Source organism: Lonchura striata, chromosome 10 (genome assembly GCF_050655825.1).
Source record: "Lonchura striata isolate lonStrDom1 chromosome 10, ASM5065582v1, whole genome shotgun sequence".
NCBI classification, from domain to species: domain Eukaryota; kingdom Metazoa; phylum Chordata; class Aves; order Passeriformes; family Estrildidae; genus Lonchura; species Lonchura striata.
The window spans coordinates 16,780,040-16,796,510 of record NC_140712.1 but is presented as its reverse complement, the minus strand read 5'-3'; the positions used below and the strand labels follow the sequence as shown (position 1 = coordinate 16,796,510).

At 41.1% G+C, this 16,471-nt stretch overlaps 1 protein-coding gene across 1 annotated transcript in view; it reads left to right on the top strand.

The window, feature by feature from the left end:
* The first annotated feature begins 217 nt into the window (after window positions 1–217).
* ABHD17C (abhydrolase domain containing 17C, depalmitoylase) overlaps window positions 218–16,471 on the top strand; it is a 31,898-nt gene continuing 15,644 nt past the window's right edge. Inside the window, exon 1 of the mRNA XM_021537590.3 lies at window positions 218–1,465. Within this exon, the coding sequence (XP_021393265.1) occupies window positions 933–1,465 (533 nt within the window). The 5' untranslated portion in view covers window positions 218–932. The remainder of the gene's footprint in view (window positions 1,466–16,471) is intronic.

The following is a 16,471-nucleotide window of genomic DNA, read 5'->3' as shown; positions in this document are numbered from 1 at the left end:
GCGCACGCGCGGGGGTGGGCGGCCGGCGGAGGGCTTGGGGGGGGTCCCTTAAAGGGCCCGGCGGCGGTTCCGCGTCCCGGCCGGCGCTGCGGGACCCGCTCCCGCACCGCCCGCACCGCCCGGCGCCCCGCCCCGGCGGCGCCGCTGCGGGCGCGGCCCGGCGCAGCCCCGCACCCGCCCCGGCACCTGCGGCGGCGCCGCTCCGCGCCCGTAACCCGGAAGCGCTGCGGCGGCGCGGAGGGGGAGCCGGGACATGGCCGCTGCCCGCTCCAGCCTGCGCGCCGCAGCCGGCATGGCCCTGCCCGCGGCCGCGCGCGGCTGAGCTCGACCTTGCCTTCCCCTTCCACCCTCCTCATCCCGCTCCTCGCGCTCCTCTTCCTTCTCCTCTCCCTCCTCCCGCGGCCGGGCCGGGGGCGGTGGCGCTGCGGGGGCCCCTCGCTGCCTTGCGGGGCGTCCCGGGGGCCGGGCGGGGCGGGTGGAGCCGCGCGGGGTGCGGTGCGTGCGGGAAGGTGCTCCCTGGATCCTGCGTGGTCCACGCTCCGGGGCTGGAGCGCCGCACTGAGCCGTGGCATCGGGGGATTCATTTTGTAAACGTGTACGTGTGGCTCATGTGCGGTGAGGGGGCTCTAGGGTCGTGCTTTAGAGAGTTGCGTTCGCTGTGGCGTTAGTTGTGGCGGGGGTTGGAGGCTGGTTGTAGCCCATCTGTGTTTCGTGGGGTTGTGGTTTTGGTTTGTATGAGCAGTTTCTAGGCTTTGAAGAGCTGCATTGCTGTGGCTGTGAACTGTAGCTCTTCCAAGGTTGCCATTGTTTGCGTTCTGGGAGGGCAGCTGGTGGCCTCGCAGGAAGGCGGCAGGTCGCGTCGGAGGAGGGCTCCGGGTCGGTTCCGTGTGACTTCTTTCCAGGGGAGCTTTAGCTTTTCTCCGGCGTCTCTGATGCCAGAACAAGGCCCCAGAATGAACGGTTTCTCTCTGGGCGAGCTGTGCTGGCTGTTCTGCTGCCCGCCCTGCCCCAGCCGCATCGCTGCCAAGCTGGCCTTCCTGCCCCCGGAGCCCACCTACACCGTGCTGCAGCCCGAGCAGCAGCAGGAGCCCGGGGCGGCGGCCGCGGCGGGCACCCCCACGGGATCGGGCACCTGCAGCCTGCACCTGAGCGAGCGGGCCGACTGGCAGTATTCCCAGCGGGAACTGGATGCCGTGGAAGTGTTCTTCTCCCGCACGGCCCGAGATAACAGGCTGGGCTGCATGTTCGTCCGCTGTGCCCCCACCGGCCGGTACACGCTGCTCTTCTCGCACGGTAATGCTGTGGACCTGGGCCAGATGTGCAGCTTCTACATTGGCCTTGGCTCCCGTATCAACTGCAACGTCTTCTCCTACGACTACTCTGGCTACGGGGTGAGCACCGGCAAGCCCTCTGAGAAAAACCTGTATGCGGACATTGATGCAGCCTGGCAAGCCCTCAGGACAAGGTAAATGGATACTGGGGACAAGGTATTTCTGTATCTCCCTTTAATCCTAATAAGTCTGCACGGTTAACCTTGCCGGTGGAAGGGAAGGGTTTGTAAATGGTTTCAGTTACTTTGGTGACCTCACCAGATGTTCCATGAAAAGCTACATTGTGATTTACTGGATGGCTTCATTTGCTAAAATGATGGGCAAACCTTCATCCTTTGGCTTTTCCTAGGTTTAGAGGATTATTCAGTTGTAATTTGTGCTAGCAATTGCTTCACCATTGAAAATCTCCATCTTGAGTAGGACATACTGGTTGCAGTTTGAGCTTGCAGAGTGCAATAAACCTGTTGTTTGAGACTTGCCTGCCACTGTCTACACTTAGAGGTAACCCAGGTGAGCCAAAGCTCTGACTGAATTTGGCAGTAGCCTTGGCTAGGGCTTACCATGAAACTGCTGATGTTGTGTGACATGATTGGGGTTTCATGCAAGCTCCTGCAACATGGACATCTTTCTCTTTTGGCCTCAAACAACTCTTATCCAATCCTTTGGTAATGGGCTGGAGGAAAAAGTGTTGACGTCTGGAAGTAGAGCTGGGGCTTCTGCCAGGAGATGCCAAAGTATGTGGCATCCAAAGGGATGGAGCAACAGTGAGAAGGCTCTGGCAAGAGGCAGCATGGTGAGTGGAAACAGTGAGCCCTTGGCTTCTAGAAAATCCTGAGCAGAACTCCTGGCTCTGGCTCCTTGCTGTCCACAGAAACCATGAGCTCCTTTTGCTGTTGCATAAGTGGTTCTTAAAGTATGACCTCACAGAACATGTCCTGAAAGAAAGAGCTTTAAAAAGCTTAAATTGTAGTAGGCCAAGAGAAAAGAGCGATGAACGTTTTTAGTTCTTGGCTCTGGCATTCATAGACAAACTTGGCTTGCATGAAATGCGTATTTAATGTCTATCTTGGGGATACGTGCCAGCTTCAGAAATAGTGACAGGAGTTGTTACTAATTTAGATAATTGGCTTTGTAAGAATCCAGGGATTGGTTAGTTGTGGAGTCTAAATGCCTTTTGACATTGCTCTGCCTAAGTCAAGCGAAGAGCGGGGGGTGAAAGGTGTAGGGAGAAGATACCTGTTCATAGCATGTGTTCTGTCTGCTTGGTGAGCAAACCAGATTCTGGGCTTATTTTCCAGGACTTTAAAAAAAAAATTGTTTCCTTGAATATAAATTATATGGTCTTATGTAAAGAAGTGATTTTGCTATGGTGTATGTATAATAAATTATTAAGTGCCACTACAGCACATATGGGTGATGTAAATAAGATTCAAGGGAGGAAAAGTGCTACATCTAAACCAAGCCTAGGGAATGTTTGTCCTTCAGTTACTGTGTTTTCTCTCTTTCACTTGATGTTTAGTTGATGATACTGTTTCATTTAAACTTTCTTGAGCTCTGAAAAGGTGCCTGGAGATGCTTCTTCTATGCTGTCAGGCATTTAGTATATGTTTACATTTTACATAGGCCCAGAAACAAGGGGTTCCTTCACTTAAATCTTTTAAGTAACCAGACCCAGTAGGTCATGCCACCACATGCTCAACTTGCTCTTAAAAGATCATGCTTCTTCAATAAATGTGTGACTGGACAGGTTTGTAGTTTTCCATCAGGGTCCCTTCAGTGGTTTATATGAAATCTAGGCTCTGCTTTCCACCTTAAATTGAGGGTGGAAATTGAAATTTCCCAGCTCTTACATTGCCATGTTTGTTAATTCCACATTTTACTGTACCTTGAGGGAACAGTTAGAGTAGTTAGCATTGGTTAGGTTCTTAGGAGCCAAAATTTGGAATTGGAATGGGGTGCCCAGGCAAGTGGTGGCATCACCACCCTTGGAACAGTTCAAAGGGCATGTGAATGTGGGATGTGATTTAGTGGGGAGCATGGTGGTGCTGGGTTAATGGTTGGACTTGATGCTCTTTGAAGTTTTTTCCCATGTTAACAATTTTGTGATTTTATGATAACAGTGTTTTAGGTGCCCACTAAAGAAGTTGGTCACTGTAAAATGTAAGCTTCAATAAAACGTTAATAAATTCTATTAGCAGATGACTGTGTTTATAACAGGTATGAGCTGAAACTTTAGCCTTTCTGCTGATGAATTCTCCAAGTAACAGTGTAACTGATCATTTGCTAGTCCTCAATCCAACTGGCTCACAATTAGTGAAATATTCTGCAGCAGAAATACAAGTATGCCTCTTGAGGTAAAATGTCATGTTATAGCATTCCTGCTGCAGCAGTTCCTCGGTAGCTCCAGGAGATTGTGTATGCTTTCATTCTTAATGCAAATTCCTGGCATTTGTCCTCCAGTCATATGGTAGTGAACTGCAATGCAAAGTTAAAAGTGAAGTCTTAAAATAGAGGTTCACTGTGCCATCAAAAGCATTTAGTCATCTGTGCTAAGTTCCGTGGGAAGCTGTTGCTCTTCTGAATCCACCAGACGTTCCACCTGGCAGCAGAAAAGGAATCATTAAAATGTTGGAAGTCTGAGACTCTTCCTTTTAAATTGTGCCTCTGAAGTATCACTGAAACTTAGCAATCATTAATTGACCTGCATGTTTTGCAAGTTGCCTTGAGGAAGGTGGGGATTAACCCTCTGCTTGGAGAAAGCTGTCAAATTTTAGAAATGATGGTGAGCTGGCAGTGATGCCTTAAGTTTTAGCTTTCATATTTTTCACGTTCTGTGCTGCTTCTGTGTGTAACTCTGAGCTTCATATTAAGTGTTGGCAAGCTGTCTTCACAGGATAGGTAGACACAACAATCCTTTTCCAACTTGAGATCAAGAACAACTGTTACAAGCTCCAGGCCCAAAAAGTACAAACAACGGTGAATTGAAGAGAGAAAAACATTGAGGATGGAACTTCATAACCTGGGGCTATAATTGGGCAATTAACTCCAATATGCAAATGGACCAAAACTTATAAAAGTGTAAAAACTCATGACCAGTTGTCCATTTTGGGTTCATCTTGGGTGTAACCCTGGCCAGCTCTTGTACTGCCTAAGGTGTATCCATTAAGGCCTTTTAATAAATACCTACTTTATCCTTTAGCTCTGTCCAGCCTCTCTTCTAGGTCAGCCTTTGAAGGCATCAGTTCATTTTGCCATCATGGTTGTAGATTGTGACTGTATATTTTCAAGGTCCTGAACCAAGGATCTTGCTATCACATACACGTTTAGGAATCAAACCTTGCATAACAAATGATTATAAAACTATCTGAAAACAGTGGATGAAAAAAAACAAAATCAAATTCTTTTATTCAGTTTCAATTATCAGCCCGTTTTTGCGCAATCAGTCTCAACTATTCTCCATTATTTAGTCATTGTAAAGATAACTTATTTTCCTTAATTTAAAGGAATTTAATATTTTTTCTCATGGAATAAACTGTATCTTAAAGGGTAATGTTACTAATTGATAATTTTGAATTCTGTCTCTCAGCCCAGTAAAGATGTTGACATACAGTTTTGTTCCCTTAGAATGAATTTTTATAGATTTTTCTTCAGAGGCTGTAATTGTAGCATTGGTTCTTTTCATTCCACTATCAAGTATTGATCAGTGGTTAATTTGATCTTTTATATGTATTTTTTTCCACTTGATTAACAAATTTACATCTGGTATCTTAATGTTTCTCAGAAAGAATTTTCTTTCTTATTGCTACAGATATTTTTTGTAAGTGTTTTATTTTAGGCAGTTAGGGTTGATTTTGTTCTGTTTGTTTCAAAATCAGGACCAAATTGAAGAGAATGTGTATCAGACTGTCTTCTCTCATTGTCCATGCAGTTTTAAGTTGCTGCTTTTTGTTCAGATGTCTCTTATCCTAATATCTGATTGTCTAAATGCAACATCTGTGCAAAATGACTTGATTGTCCTCCTCTTCCCCCCACTTTCCTGAATCCCACATGGGAAGGTTGAACTTTCTAACACTTTTACATTAAGACAATGTACAGTACTTAAAAACAGGATGCACATGTAGGGCTTGGGTTCAGTGCTCAAGCACATAACCACGGCTGTTTTGTTGATCATATGCTATTTATATTAAAATCAACTTGTATATTCCCTAAAAATTCGGAGAAGGTTGGTGAAGTATTTTAAAATCCAAGTCAAAAGAAAGAAGGCACTGCTGCCCCACTCCCTCTGCTTCTGTAGTAAAGTATCAAAGAGCAGAACCTGTTAATCCATCTTTTGGATTCTGAAAGGAGGTGAAGAAAATGTTGTTAATAAATAGCTTAGAGTAGCTGTTCTTGTTGCATTTAAGAAGATACAGCTTAATTTGTTTTTCATGGTGCACAATATAAACTAGTATTTTTTAAGCTTTTAATAAATGATAGATGTTATTGTAATGTTTAAATCCTTAATTCTCAAAAAAGTGCATTTGAATTTGTCTTTCAATCCATAGGAGAGCATTGGTTAGCTTTTAGTTTTCCTCATGCTTCTTGGTCAATACAGTATGATGGAAGGAATTGAATTGTGATATGGTGTAGTAAAATTGACAGGCCTTTGATCACTGGGTAGCAGATAGAATGTTTGAATTGTTTTTTAAGCTGTTTTTCCAAATTTAATGTTAAGAAAATGCGCACCGAACTTTTAATTATGCAAGAATTGTATTATTTGTGGTGCTGATTATTAGGAGATGATTGCTGTTTCCTGTGTAGGAGCTGGTGGAGAAGTCTTATATTGAGTAAAATCAGGAACACACCTAATTGGATTAGGCCAGAGTGATAACTAATCTTCTGAGGTTGTGTCAGTTTAGTTTGTCTCCATTCTGATGTGATGAGGTGCTTACAGCTTTCCAGGTGAATAACAGCTTCAGGGGGTTTTTGCCTTGCCTAATCACAACAGTCAATTTCTACTTTAATTTTCTTAGCAGCAGAATTTTGTTTCACTAGCACCATATTTTGTGCATGATCTAAGCCAAGTTCTTTAGATTGGTTGCTTAAAGGTTTTTATCAAAAGTTACCAACTAAATCCTGACATGTCAAAAAGCAGTGCTTGGCAGAGTCACAGTTAATAGTCCTGGAGTAACAGTTTCCTTTCTTCATGGAGCATCACCTGGTAGATTGTTCAGCAATACCAGCTTTTCCATAATGTTACAGTGTCTCCAAAGGATTGTTTAAAGCTGTTATCCTCTAAAACTTAACTTATTCTACTTGCCATGGTCTGCCTGCCTTCAAGAAAGGCTGCATATAACTTTGAGCAAAAATAGATGCATGCACAGTCCTCTGCTTTTGTTGTCTATGCAATGAGCAAAAATTAATTCAGATGATGAGCGTCCCTGGGACAAATACCAACAACTGTTCAGAGCAGGTGCTCTGATGTTCAAAGTTATTCAAAATGTTTACTGAGCTTTGGTGTTGTATTACGTCTTTTAGTCACTGAAGTAAAAGTAGTTTTGTTAAATATTTCCCTGCTTCTGTCAGGATTACAAGATCAAAGCTTGTTTAAGAAGGAAAAAAAAAAAAAGGAAACTTTTCACTGTCAAGAATGTTTTGCAACTGGTGTTATTTGGGAAGAAAAATAAGCTTCCAAAGACCCTTTGGCTAACAGTACATGCTCTTCTGAGTGTGGATAGTCCTGAAATTCAACTGCCTGAACTGGAGATATTGGTTTACCCTGATGTACAAAGGTTGAGGGACCTGGTTCTCAACATCATCAGAGTACTGAAGATAAAAGATTCTTAGAGGAACATACTGTTAAACCCTCCATTCTGCTGTAACTGTCTACTTTTTAGCACGAAATTACATGAAGTGCAGAGGAAAGGCAGCTTTTTCTCTCTAGATACAGAATGTTGCCTTTGGAGTCTGGGTTGATGGTTGCTCAGCTGTTTGACCTGTGCATGTTGCTGGTAGCTCTTAGATTTGTTCAGTTTGCTCTTGACAGGGGAGTTGAAGCTGTACTCTAAACCTCAGTGGCTTTGCTCTGAAGCCAGGGTCAGTCTCCAGTCCATGACAATCTCAAAACAAACAAACAAACAAAAAACCAACCAAACAAAAAAAAACCCAAAAAACCCACAACAACCTCTAAAATTCACCCTTTACTCTATGTTACTCTTCTGATTAGAAACATTCCAAAGTGTTGGGCTATGTTTACACTAGTTCATTACTCATGAAATAAGTAAAAGGAACAAATGAATAAAAAAAGTAGCAGTGCTGTCCAGGACTGTAGGTAGCTGTGGGAATGGATAAGTGGAAATCATTTCAAGGTATGCAAGTGGTTATCTGCTAGCAACTGGCTTTGTGGGAAAAACTGACAGTCAGCAAATGGATATTTCTGTTTCCATACTGAATGAAGAAAGCAGCTCCTTTTCAGTTTTCTGGGATTTTTCAGTCCTGTGATGTTTCCTCATGTGGAGGTAGAATAGTACAAAAGCAGTGTCAAGTATTGGCTGTTTGGAGTCTCACTGCTGGGACTAAGGTCTAAATTTCCCATTTCCTTTTAGTATGATGTGCCAATGTGATGCTACTAACTTTTCATCCCTGCCCCAGACCCACTTTTAAGTTCCACAGTTGTATTCTCAGTTGGTTTTAAGGCCAACGGTCTCATGCAGCACTTGTAAAGAAAATGAACAAATAACATAGGGGTTTGGTTTTTTTCCCAAAGCTGATAATAAATTTAATTAATAACTAGGAATCCGTTCTGCCCTCCTTCACAAATGTAAATTAATTACAAGACTTCATTGGAAGCAGTTAAAATGAGTCACAAAACAAGGTCCAGATGTGTTGTACCTAACATGCTTGTGTATATACAGGCTTGCTTTTGCCAATCAGCCCCTAAGATCAGAAATCTTTTCCTGTGGATTAGGAGATAGCTTCAGTTGCCACTGAACTTGAGAGGAATTAAAACCACCTGTGTACAAGATGAGGAACTGAACCTAGGAAGAAAAAAATCTATTTACAATTTTTGAATGCTAATGGCTCTTAGGTGTTTGAAATGAAGTGATTAAGAATTGGTTTTTGTCTGACTCTTAAAGCTTGAGTTTTTATGGCCTAAAATACAAAACCAACCAATAGACAGTATCTCCTGTGTCAGTTGGTGGTGGATAATTGAGGTTGCTGCAGATGAGCACTGGTGAATTGAATAAGCAGTTGCAGTGACCCATTTGCTGCTGCTTCATCTTGACTGCCCTGCTTTCCAGTTTTTAGATGAATGACTTACACTGGTCTTGCATGCTCAGCCTGACATCTGATGATGAAGCTCAATTTCATTCCTGACTAAAACTGAGTGTTTTGGTGGCAGTGATTTTTTTCAGATTTTTTTTTTTTTGGGAGCAATGGGAAATGTGGGATTGCAAACCCAGGAAGTGCTGTATGAACACAGTGGAATAAAGATGCTTTTAACAGAAGGCTAAGAATGTAGAATGGGATGGATGAATAGTGCACAGTGTCAGCTTAAGGACAGAGGAACATCTTTGCATTCTTTATTCCCAGGGCTAATTTGAGAAAAATGGGTTACTGTTATTTGCACATTAAGCTCTGCTGCCCGCAATCAGAGAAAGGTGCAGGCATAGGTCAGTTGTATAATAACAGTTATATTGCAATTATCTGTATCCATATCTTTATATTTTTAACCACTATGTTAGTTTTACAGAACGAAGGTTCTCCTGTTAGAATTAAATACTGTGGTTGGATTTGCTGATTATGAGACCAAATAATACAATGGCACAAAATTGGGTTAAACAGCAGAACCTGGTTCAGTGCCCATTCACCTTCCCAACCTTGGTTTCATGTCTCTTGATAAGCACATGCATGTCTTTGGGAAAATACCTATAATCATGAAATAAATCTGTATCCTCTCAACTTTGAAAGAGGGGAATTCCATGTAGGTTAACAAATGAAGAATGATGTTGAGGTGGAAGATGGGGTTTTAAGTTAGTTCCTCAAAGTCTAGAGGAAAAGATTTAAATGGGAGGTAATCTCAAAGTATTGCCTCCGGTTTTTATTTTGTATTGCAAATTTGTTAGAAGAACTTTACATATGTTTTTTCTGACAGTAATATTATTTATTTGTACAGTCTCTTGAAGTTCTTTCTAGGTGTACCTTCAAGATGAAAATTCTATTTTCAGCTGTTGATTAGGAATTAATTGTCACGTTAACCAGTTTGGGCTATGTTTTTAGGAAGATTAGTTTTACTGTGCCTTATTTAAAAAGCCTGCTTACATATAGAAATGTTACTTTAAGAACTGTGACTCATGGGAGCCTTATTTATCAGCCAAGGCATGCTGCTAACTGAGCTGCATAGCTCAGTGTCTGGCAAGTGATCCTTCTCAAGGCTTGCAGTGCCAGCTAGAAGCTCTGAGATACTCTTTTTAAATTTTTTTTTTACAGGATACTGCCACATTTCTTAAGATCCCTGTATGTTAGACCAGTTAATTTTAACCTTGTGCTATTGCATGGCCATTTCTTTCTGTGTGCAGCAGAACAACTGTGGAGTAATGGATAATGGGAGCCAACAAATCTGAAAGGTCTGAGGCCAACTTCAACACATTTCTCAGGAAAGCTCCCTTTAATAGTATGACTTGAAATATTTCTCCTTTAGTAAGGTTGTTTACAATGGGTTTTGCGCAGATTAGAGAATCTTTCTAAGCATTCTTCCTAACTTCTAGTTAGCTTTGCTATGAATGTCCTTACAGAGCTGGAAAAATGGTGTTCAACATCAGGAAAAAAGCAAAAGCAGCTGTTTTTTTTTCCAGTGTGCAGATAAACTGTGATTAGGTTCAGATTATTTTAGCATTATTCCATGCATCTTAATAGTTCTCTATAATAAATTAAACAAGATATTTTATCTATTACACCATGTATTGCAAGCCTTAATAATATGCAACATATAAAAGCCAACAACAGTGAAGTGAGCTTTTTTGATCACTTTATAACCAAAATGGTATCTAGAACCATTTATACTTTAAAGGAAAGTTTGAGAAGTTGATTGCTGCTTTAAGCATTGGGCCAGTTTGGGCAGAACTTAATTATTGTCCCAACTCTGTACAGTCTTCCCCAACATCTGATGAATTTGTTTAAGTGCAGTTTTGGCTGTAGGACAGCCTGGGGAAAGTGGCATCTTTCAACAAAATGCTCTTGGTTTTGGAGCATGTTCTCCAGGGCAAATTTACAGAAGTCTTTTCTAACATGCTCTTTGTTGTTCAGAAATTCATTTCTCATAAAGGCATTTGTATGTTTTAAGTGTTGTTTTGGATTATTTTTGAAAGAAGTAGCTAATTTCATATAATATTTACTTTGGAGGTGTTCCCTGGACAATTCTTACCTTGAGGCAGCTACTTAAGAGCCAGTCAAGTTTCCTCCTTCCTCTAAGACTGAAATGTACCTCAACTTGCATATTTAAGTTGTATTACATATTTTGTTTGTAGTATATTTTGTTGTAGCTCCCTACTGCAAAAAGCTTGTCTTTTTCTGACACAGCATGGGCTTTAATGTGTGTTAATGTTACAGAAAAAATTACTGTTTCAGTCTGGGTATGAGAATCTCATCAAGTTTAACCAACTGTAAAAGTACCAGAGTTGTGGCAAGAGGTGGGGTAACGTTTCAAGCTACACTTTTGCTATTTTTATGCGTAGGGTTTATGAACGTGTAACCTTTGCTCACACTGGTTAATAAATACACTGGGACTTAGCCATGTGTTGCAGGCAGCACTTTCTGATGCAAGAAGCAGCACCCTTTCAGCAGCCACTGCAGCAGTTTAAGATACAAAGTGGGGTTCAACCTTAAGCCTGTCCAGTGTGCCTAAAAGGTTTTGACTTGCTCTGTCTCTGCCAGTCCAGCCTTCTGTTTCTCTGATAGCAAAACCGTCTGCCCTCTCCCCTGAACTCTGCTAATTATTCATGTAATGTGATGTTCACTTCTAAACACTGCTCTGCATAGGCCCAGTACAATTAGTTCTTTATTCTCTCTTTGAAATTTGTACTAAAATCAATCTGAAAATGCAGAAATTACTCTGTAAAGGAATACAAGGCACAGAGTTGGCTTTTAGAAAAAGAAATTGTTCTGATTTGTATTTACATTAATAAAAAATGAAGGTGATGGAACGTACTTGAAGATAATTTGGATCTGAATTTTTGATAGATCTTGAAAGATAATATTGTCATTAATCCTGAATGTTCATAGAGTTTTGTAAAGAGTGAGTGGATTGTAGTCTTCTTGATTTATTATTTTCTATCCTGAGATGAAGGACAGAATCTGGTGCCAAATATCCCACCCTTCCAAACTGGGTGTCCTTCTGTCAAAGCTCATCTAAGATCTGTAGTTTATTTTGTGTAGCACATGGAGCTGACACTATTGACACAAATAGGATCTGGCACCTTCCCATCATTTCAGGAAATTAGTCTTTCCATCCAAAAATCCACTTTAATATTCATAATAAAGAACATAAATGCTCTGTATTGTGGATATTTCTTACCTGTTTATAGCTCTAAATTTGTTGCATTTTAGCAGCAGGAGAAATTGCACTAAAGATCATTATTCTCTTTAATTGACTTTCATAATAATTTTCTATTTTTCTTTTTTTAGTACATTAATTTGTGTGTTAGTTTGAAATAAAGGTAGCAGTGTTATCTTAAACTTAGCTTGTTTAATTATGGAATTTTGAGGGGCAGAGGAGAATTTAGCAGGCATCGTTTGTTGTCTGTTACTCTGTTTTTCATCTTTCCAATATTCCTGGTGTTTCTGGGCCATGTGAATTATGTTCTTTCCTGTTCTTCACTGTAGAACTGGCTAGACTACCTCCTTAATTTTTTTTTTTTCAAATTCTTATTTCATATTTCTATTTTGCATCTCTCTTGGAAGCTTTATGGTATTAGGCAAAAGGGAAACACTATATCCGTTGGAACTGTAAAGTGGAACTGTGCAGAGCTAAATAAGAAAAATGTGTTTTGGGGGAGTGAAGAGTAGTAGATTGTGACTGAAAGTGTCCATGTTGTGAAATGGTGAACTGCAGAAAACCTGCATGGCCAAATGCCAACTTAAGTAGTAATGTAGACATTAATACACTTCTTTTCCAAGCACTGTGCTGTTATCTTTTATTTCAAAAATAGAAACTCCAGCAGTACAAGACTTCTTTGTGCTGTGCTGGTTTATTGGGAGGCAGTGAAGTGCCAGTGTGGCATGGACAGGAATTGCTAGCATTTTTTCCTGCGTAACCAGTTGTTCTGTGGTGATCCTGCATGCAGTCAAGCAGGGTGCCTACATGCTTTACAAGGACTGCATCGGAGACAGAGGCAAATAGGGACATGAATAACGTCCAGAAGCTGCTTTTCTTCTCATTTTTATTCTTTTAAATTTCAAAGATGCAGCTGCAGATCAGTTTCTACCTTTAGCATCAGCTGAAATAATGACCTTAAGTGATTACATTAACAGTTGTCCTTGATCCACTTCGAGGTACTTGGCTTCTTGTGGCATAGCTGGTAATTGCTTGGTAAGCATCCTTCTTTGAGAGGAAGAACAAGAAATCTATCACTAAAAAAGTACAAAAGCAATTGGCCCTGTTAACTAGGTGTGTTGGCAGAAAATTAAGTCTTCTGAGTGTGCTGTTTGGTCATTCTTAAAGCCTCTTGATTTGCACAATCTGGGCAAAATGTCTTTTACTCCATAGACTGATGAGTCAAGATAAGGCAGCTGGATAAGCTGAACAACTACATATCACCTGATTTCAGGACTGAATTTTCTCATCTGAGTTTCAGAAAGTTAGTACTTTTCTAGATGTACAGACATACTTTGCCATTTTTTAGATTAACATTTTTTGCAAGACAGGTTAAGTTTACTGGTGCTTAATGTTTCTACATATAATTAAATGCAGATATATGTTTCTGTAAAAAATTACTTTTTTTGTGCTATCTTTTTAGTTTCTTAGTGAACACAAGGCAGGCTTTAGAAGCACTTCAACCAAACAGTATACAGAAGAAACTGACTCTGTGCTAAATTTTATTGTACAGAATTCTAAGTAGTATTTACTGTGAGAAAGGAAGAGGGATTTAGCCCCTGGGTTTGTGGTGATAAAGGCTGTGGCTAGGAAATTTGATTTTTAAGCTCTGAACTAGTTATCTGTGGTCTGCTGTTCTAAAACATATGGTACTGTTAATCCTGGTGATTGCTATATGTTTTTTTAATCATCTTAGGTTTATATTGACTGTTACTGGGGGTTGAACATTGATTGTGCTAAAAGTTCATTAAAGGAACATGTGCAAGATGAGGATGCTTGGGAAGAAAGGAATAGATGAGTCTGATTTAAAAGAGTGCCAATATAAAAATGGCACAGAAAAAGCCAGAACGCTGAGGTTTTCTTGTCTCTGAAAAGATACTGGATGAATCTTTTCAGGTAATAAATTGCTTTCATGAAATGACTGTCATCTTCCATTTGCCACTTATTGTTCTTGGTATTTGCTGGAATATTTAATGAATCCACTTGAAAATGGATAATTGAGAGAGACATGAGAGATGCATCAGGAGAGTTGTGTTTCTCTGTAAGGCTGTGAATTTGGCACTTTTTGAAAGCAGATGTTTAAACATATGCAGATTCACACTCTGACAAAGCTCAGTGTTTTCAGCAAATAAAAAATTGGTATGTGTTTTCTGCACTTACTATGGGTTGAGGGAAAATAGAGGTTACAGTGTCATTTATCCAAGTAGGACTTTTTCCTATTTATGATTCACGAGACATGCCATTGCAGAGGAAGAGCCTATTGTTTTGATTCTTAAATCAAAAGAAAATACTGTCTTTCTTCAAGTCTGTGGAAATGGTTAGAGTAGTAGAGAAACACAAAATGTTTCCAAGGAATGGAAGGGGGACTATCCAAGCAGGATGTCTGGCCTCCTGGATAACACAAACCATGACACTTCTGCACTGGGCTTCTCTACAGAGCCCTTCAGCGTTTGAGGTACTGCATTTCTTTGAGAGGAGCTCATTCTTACCTAATAACTTGGTTCTTCTGCAGTGCTTGAGCATATTAGTGTGAGTCTATAAAGGAGAGAGAAATCCTACTGCCAGCTGAGTCATCTTCCTACAGTGCTGGCTGCTAAAAGACTTGTGTTCTGGGGACAGATGCCTTCATCTGCTGTTGATTCTTTTTAGGAACATTGGACCAGTTTGCTGTCATGGGTCACTTTTGTAGCAAGACCTCTCTGCCATTCTTGTTCTCCATCCTGCCTTTCTGCTCTGTTGTCTCTTTTCTGTTGGAGACTCAGATCACTGCCTGAGCTGCACTAATGCTTCTGCATGGAAGAAATGCTGCATCCAGCTTGTCTGCTTGCATTCCTGCAAGCCTTATCCATTCCAGTTCCTGTGTAATCCTCTTGGACTCCAGCTCTGGTGCTCTGTGGGAGACAGCATTCAGATTTGCAGGGGTCTTTGAAGAACAGTGTGAAAATGTCGGCTGTAATAGGATTTTGGATATGAGCACCTGCTGTTTGTGTAGACAGTTCAATTTTTTCTTTGTTCTCCTCTGTCAGCACTATGGAGGTAACACTTGGATCTTTTTTAGTTTTACCAGCTTGTGTTTTCAATACAGCTCCAGTTGTCTGTAAGTGATGTAAGAAAAATGCTGTATCAGTGCCACATATTTCACATTTAATGGCTTGTCAGCTATATCAAATAATCATAGCAAAACCAAGTAATTTAATGCTGCTAATATTTGAGAATGTGAAGATCTTAGTAAAACCTGTATATTAAATAGCTTTTACTTAGAGATGGAAGCATAAACAGTAAATAGATAAAAGAGCATGCAAAAGGAAGGCAAGAAAGGAAAAAAGCACAAACAACAGACAAACCACAAAGCAGAATCCCCCTACATGAAAGAAAGTATTTTGAATTCAAAGAGTGGTGGGATTCATTACCCTGAGCACTTCAGGGGCCAAGTTCTATAGGTATCAGTTTCCGAGTGCTCTGCTTTGAATTTTTTTTCACCTAATCTTCCAAATATTACTCTCAGAAATATTAATTTCAGTGTGAGAAAACCATTTAATGCTGCTATAGCATCCAAGCAGCTAACTGCCTGCAGTCAAATTTACAGATATACTTCTAGTTTAAGATTCTTAGGTCAGGAATATAATTTTTTATGAAATTACAGTGTGTTTGACTAACCAGCTGTGCAAACCTTCTGGTGAGACATTTTTGGTGAGCTTTGCAGTTTGATCCATTACAGTCTGGGTTTAGTCTGTGCTTATACAGTGATACCTATTTTCAGATACTACAGCCTGATGCATTGAAAGGAAACTCGACTGGAGCCATTTCTTTTTGTCTTGCCTGTCCTGGTGTATGCACTGGAGCAGTTGGCTGGAGATGCTGGAAGGGGAGAAATGTCGGAGATGGGTGGAACAGGCAGCAGCTCTGGTCAAAAGCCACTGTGCTCCTCCCAGGAATAATCCCAGCTCATGAGTCAGAGGCTTAAGCCTTGCCTAGGTGCAGCTCATGGCACTAATTGCCGCAGCAGGGTGGCCTCACCTCAGCGTGGTGCTTCAGGTGCGTAGGGTAAGGGAAATACATCACGGAGTTGGTGCTTGATGCAGAGAGTCCTGGCAAGAGCAGTGCTCGAGACAGGTGTCAGAGGGGCTTCAATAAACAGGGAAATACCAGCAGAGGAAGACAGTGCTCCTGAACAAGAATGATTTGAGAACTGTGGAAGAGCTGTAAGATTGTTTCCTCCAGGCTTGTAAACCCTCAGTTTCCCAGTGCTGAGCCAAGGCTGGTGAGGAGGGTTATGTGATGGGCTTGGGAGGTGAGCCAAAATGCATTGGCTCACTGTGAAATTTCAGCCTCAGGAATAAGGCAAGGCTCTCCAGTTTGGAAGTAGCTGAAATCGAAGAAACAGCTATGAAAGCACAAAAATTGTGCGAATGCATAGCCAGTATTAGCATTTGCAGTCAGGTTTGCTTAGTGTCTCCTAGGCAATCAATTTCTATGTTAGTTGACACATATTTGTTTTAACTGAACTATTTACATTTAAAGATAATGTGTCAATGTATGTGGAGATCCTAAAATCTTTCTTGTTTTTCAT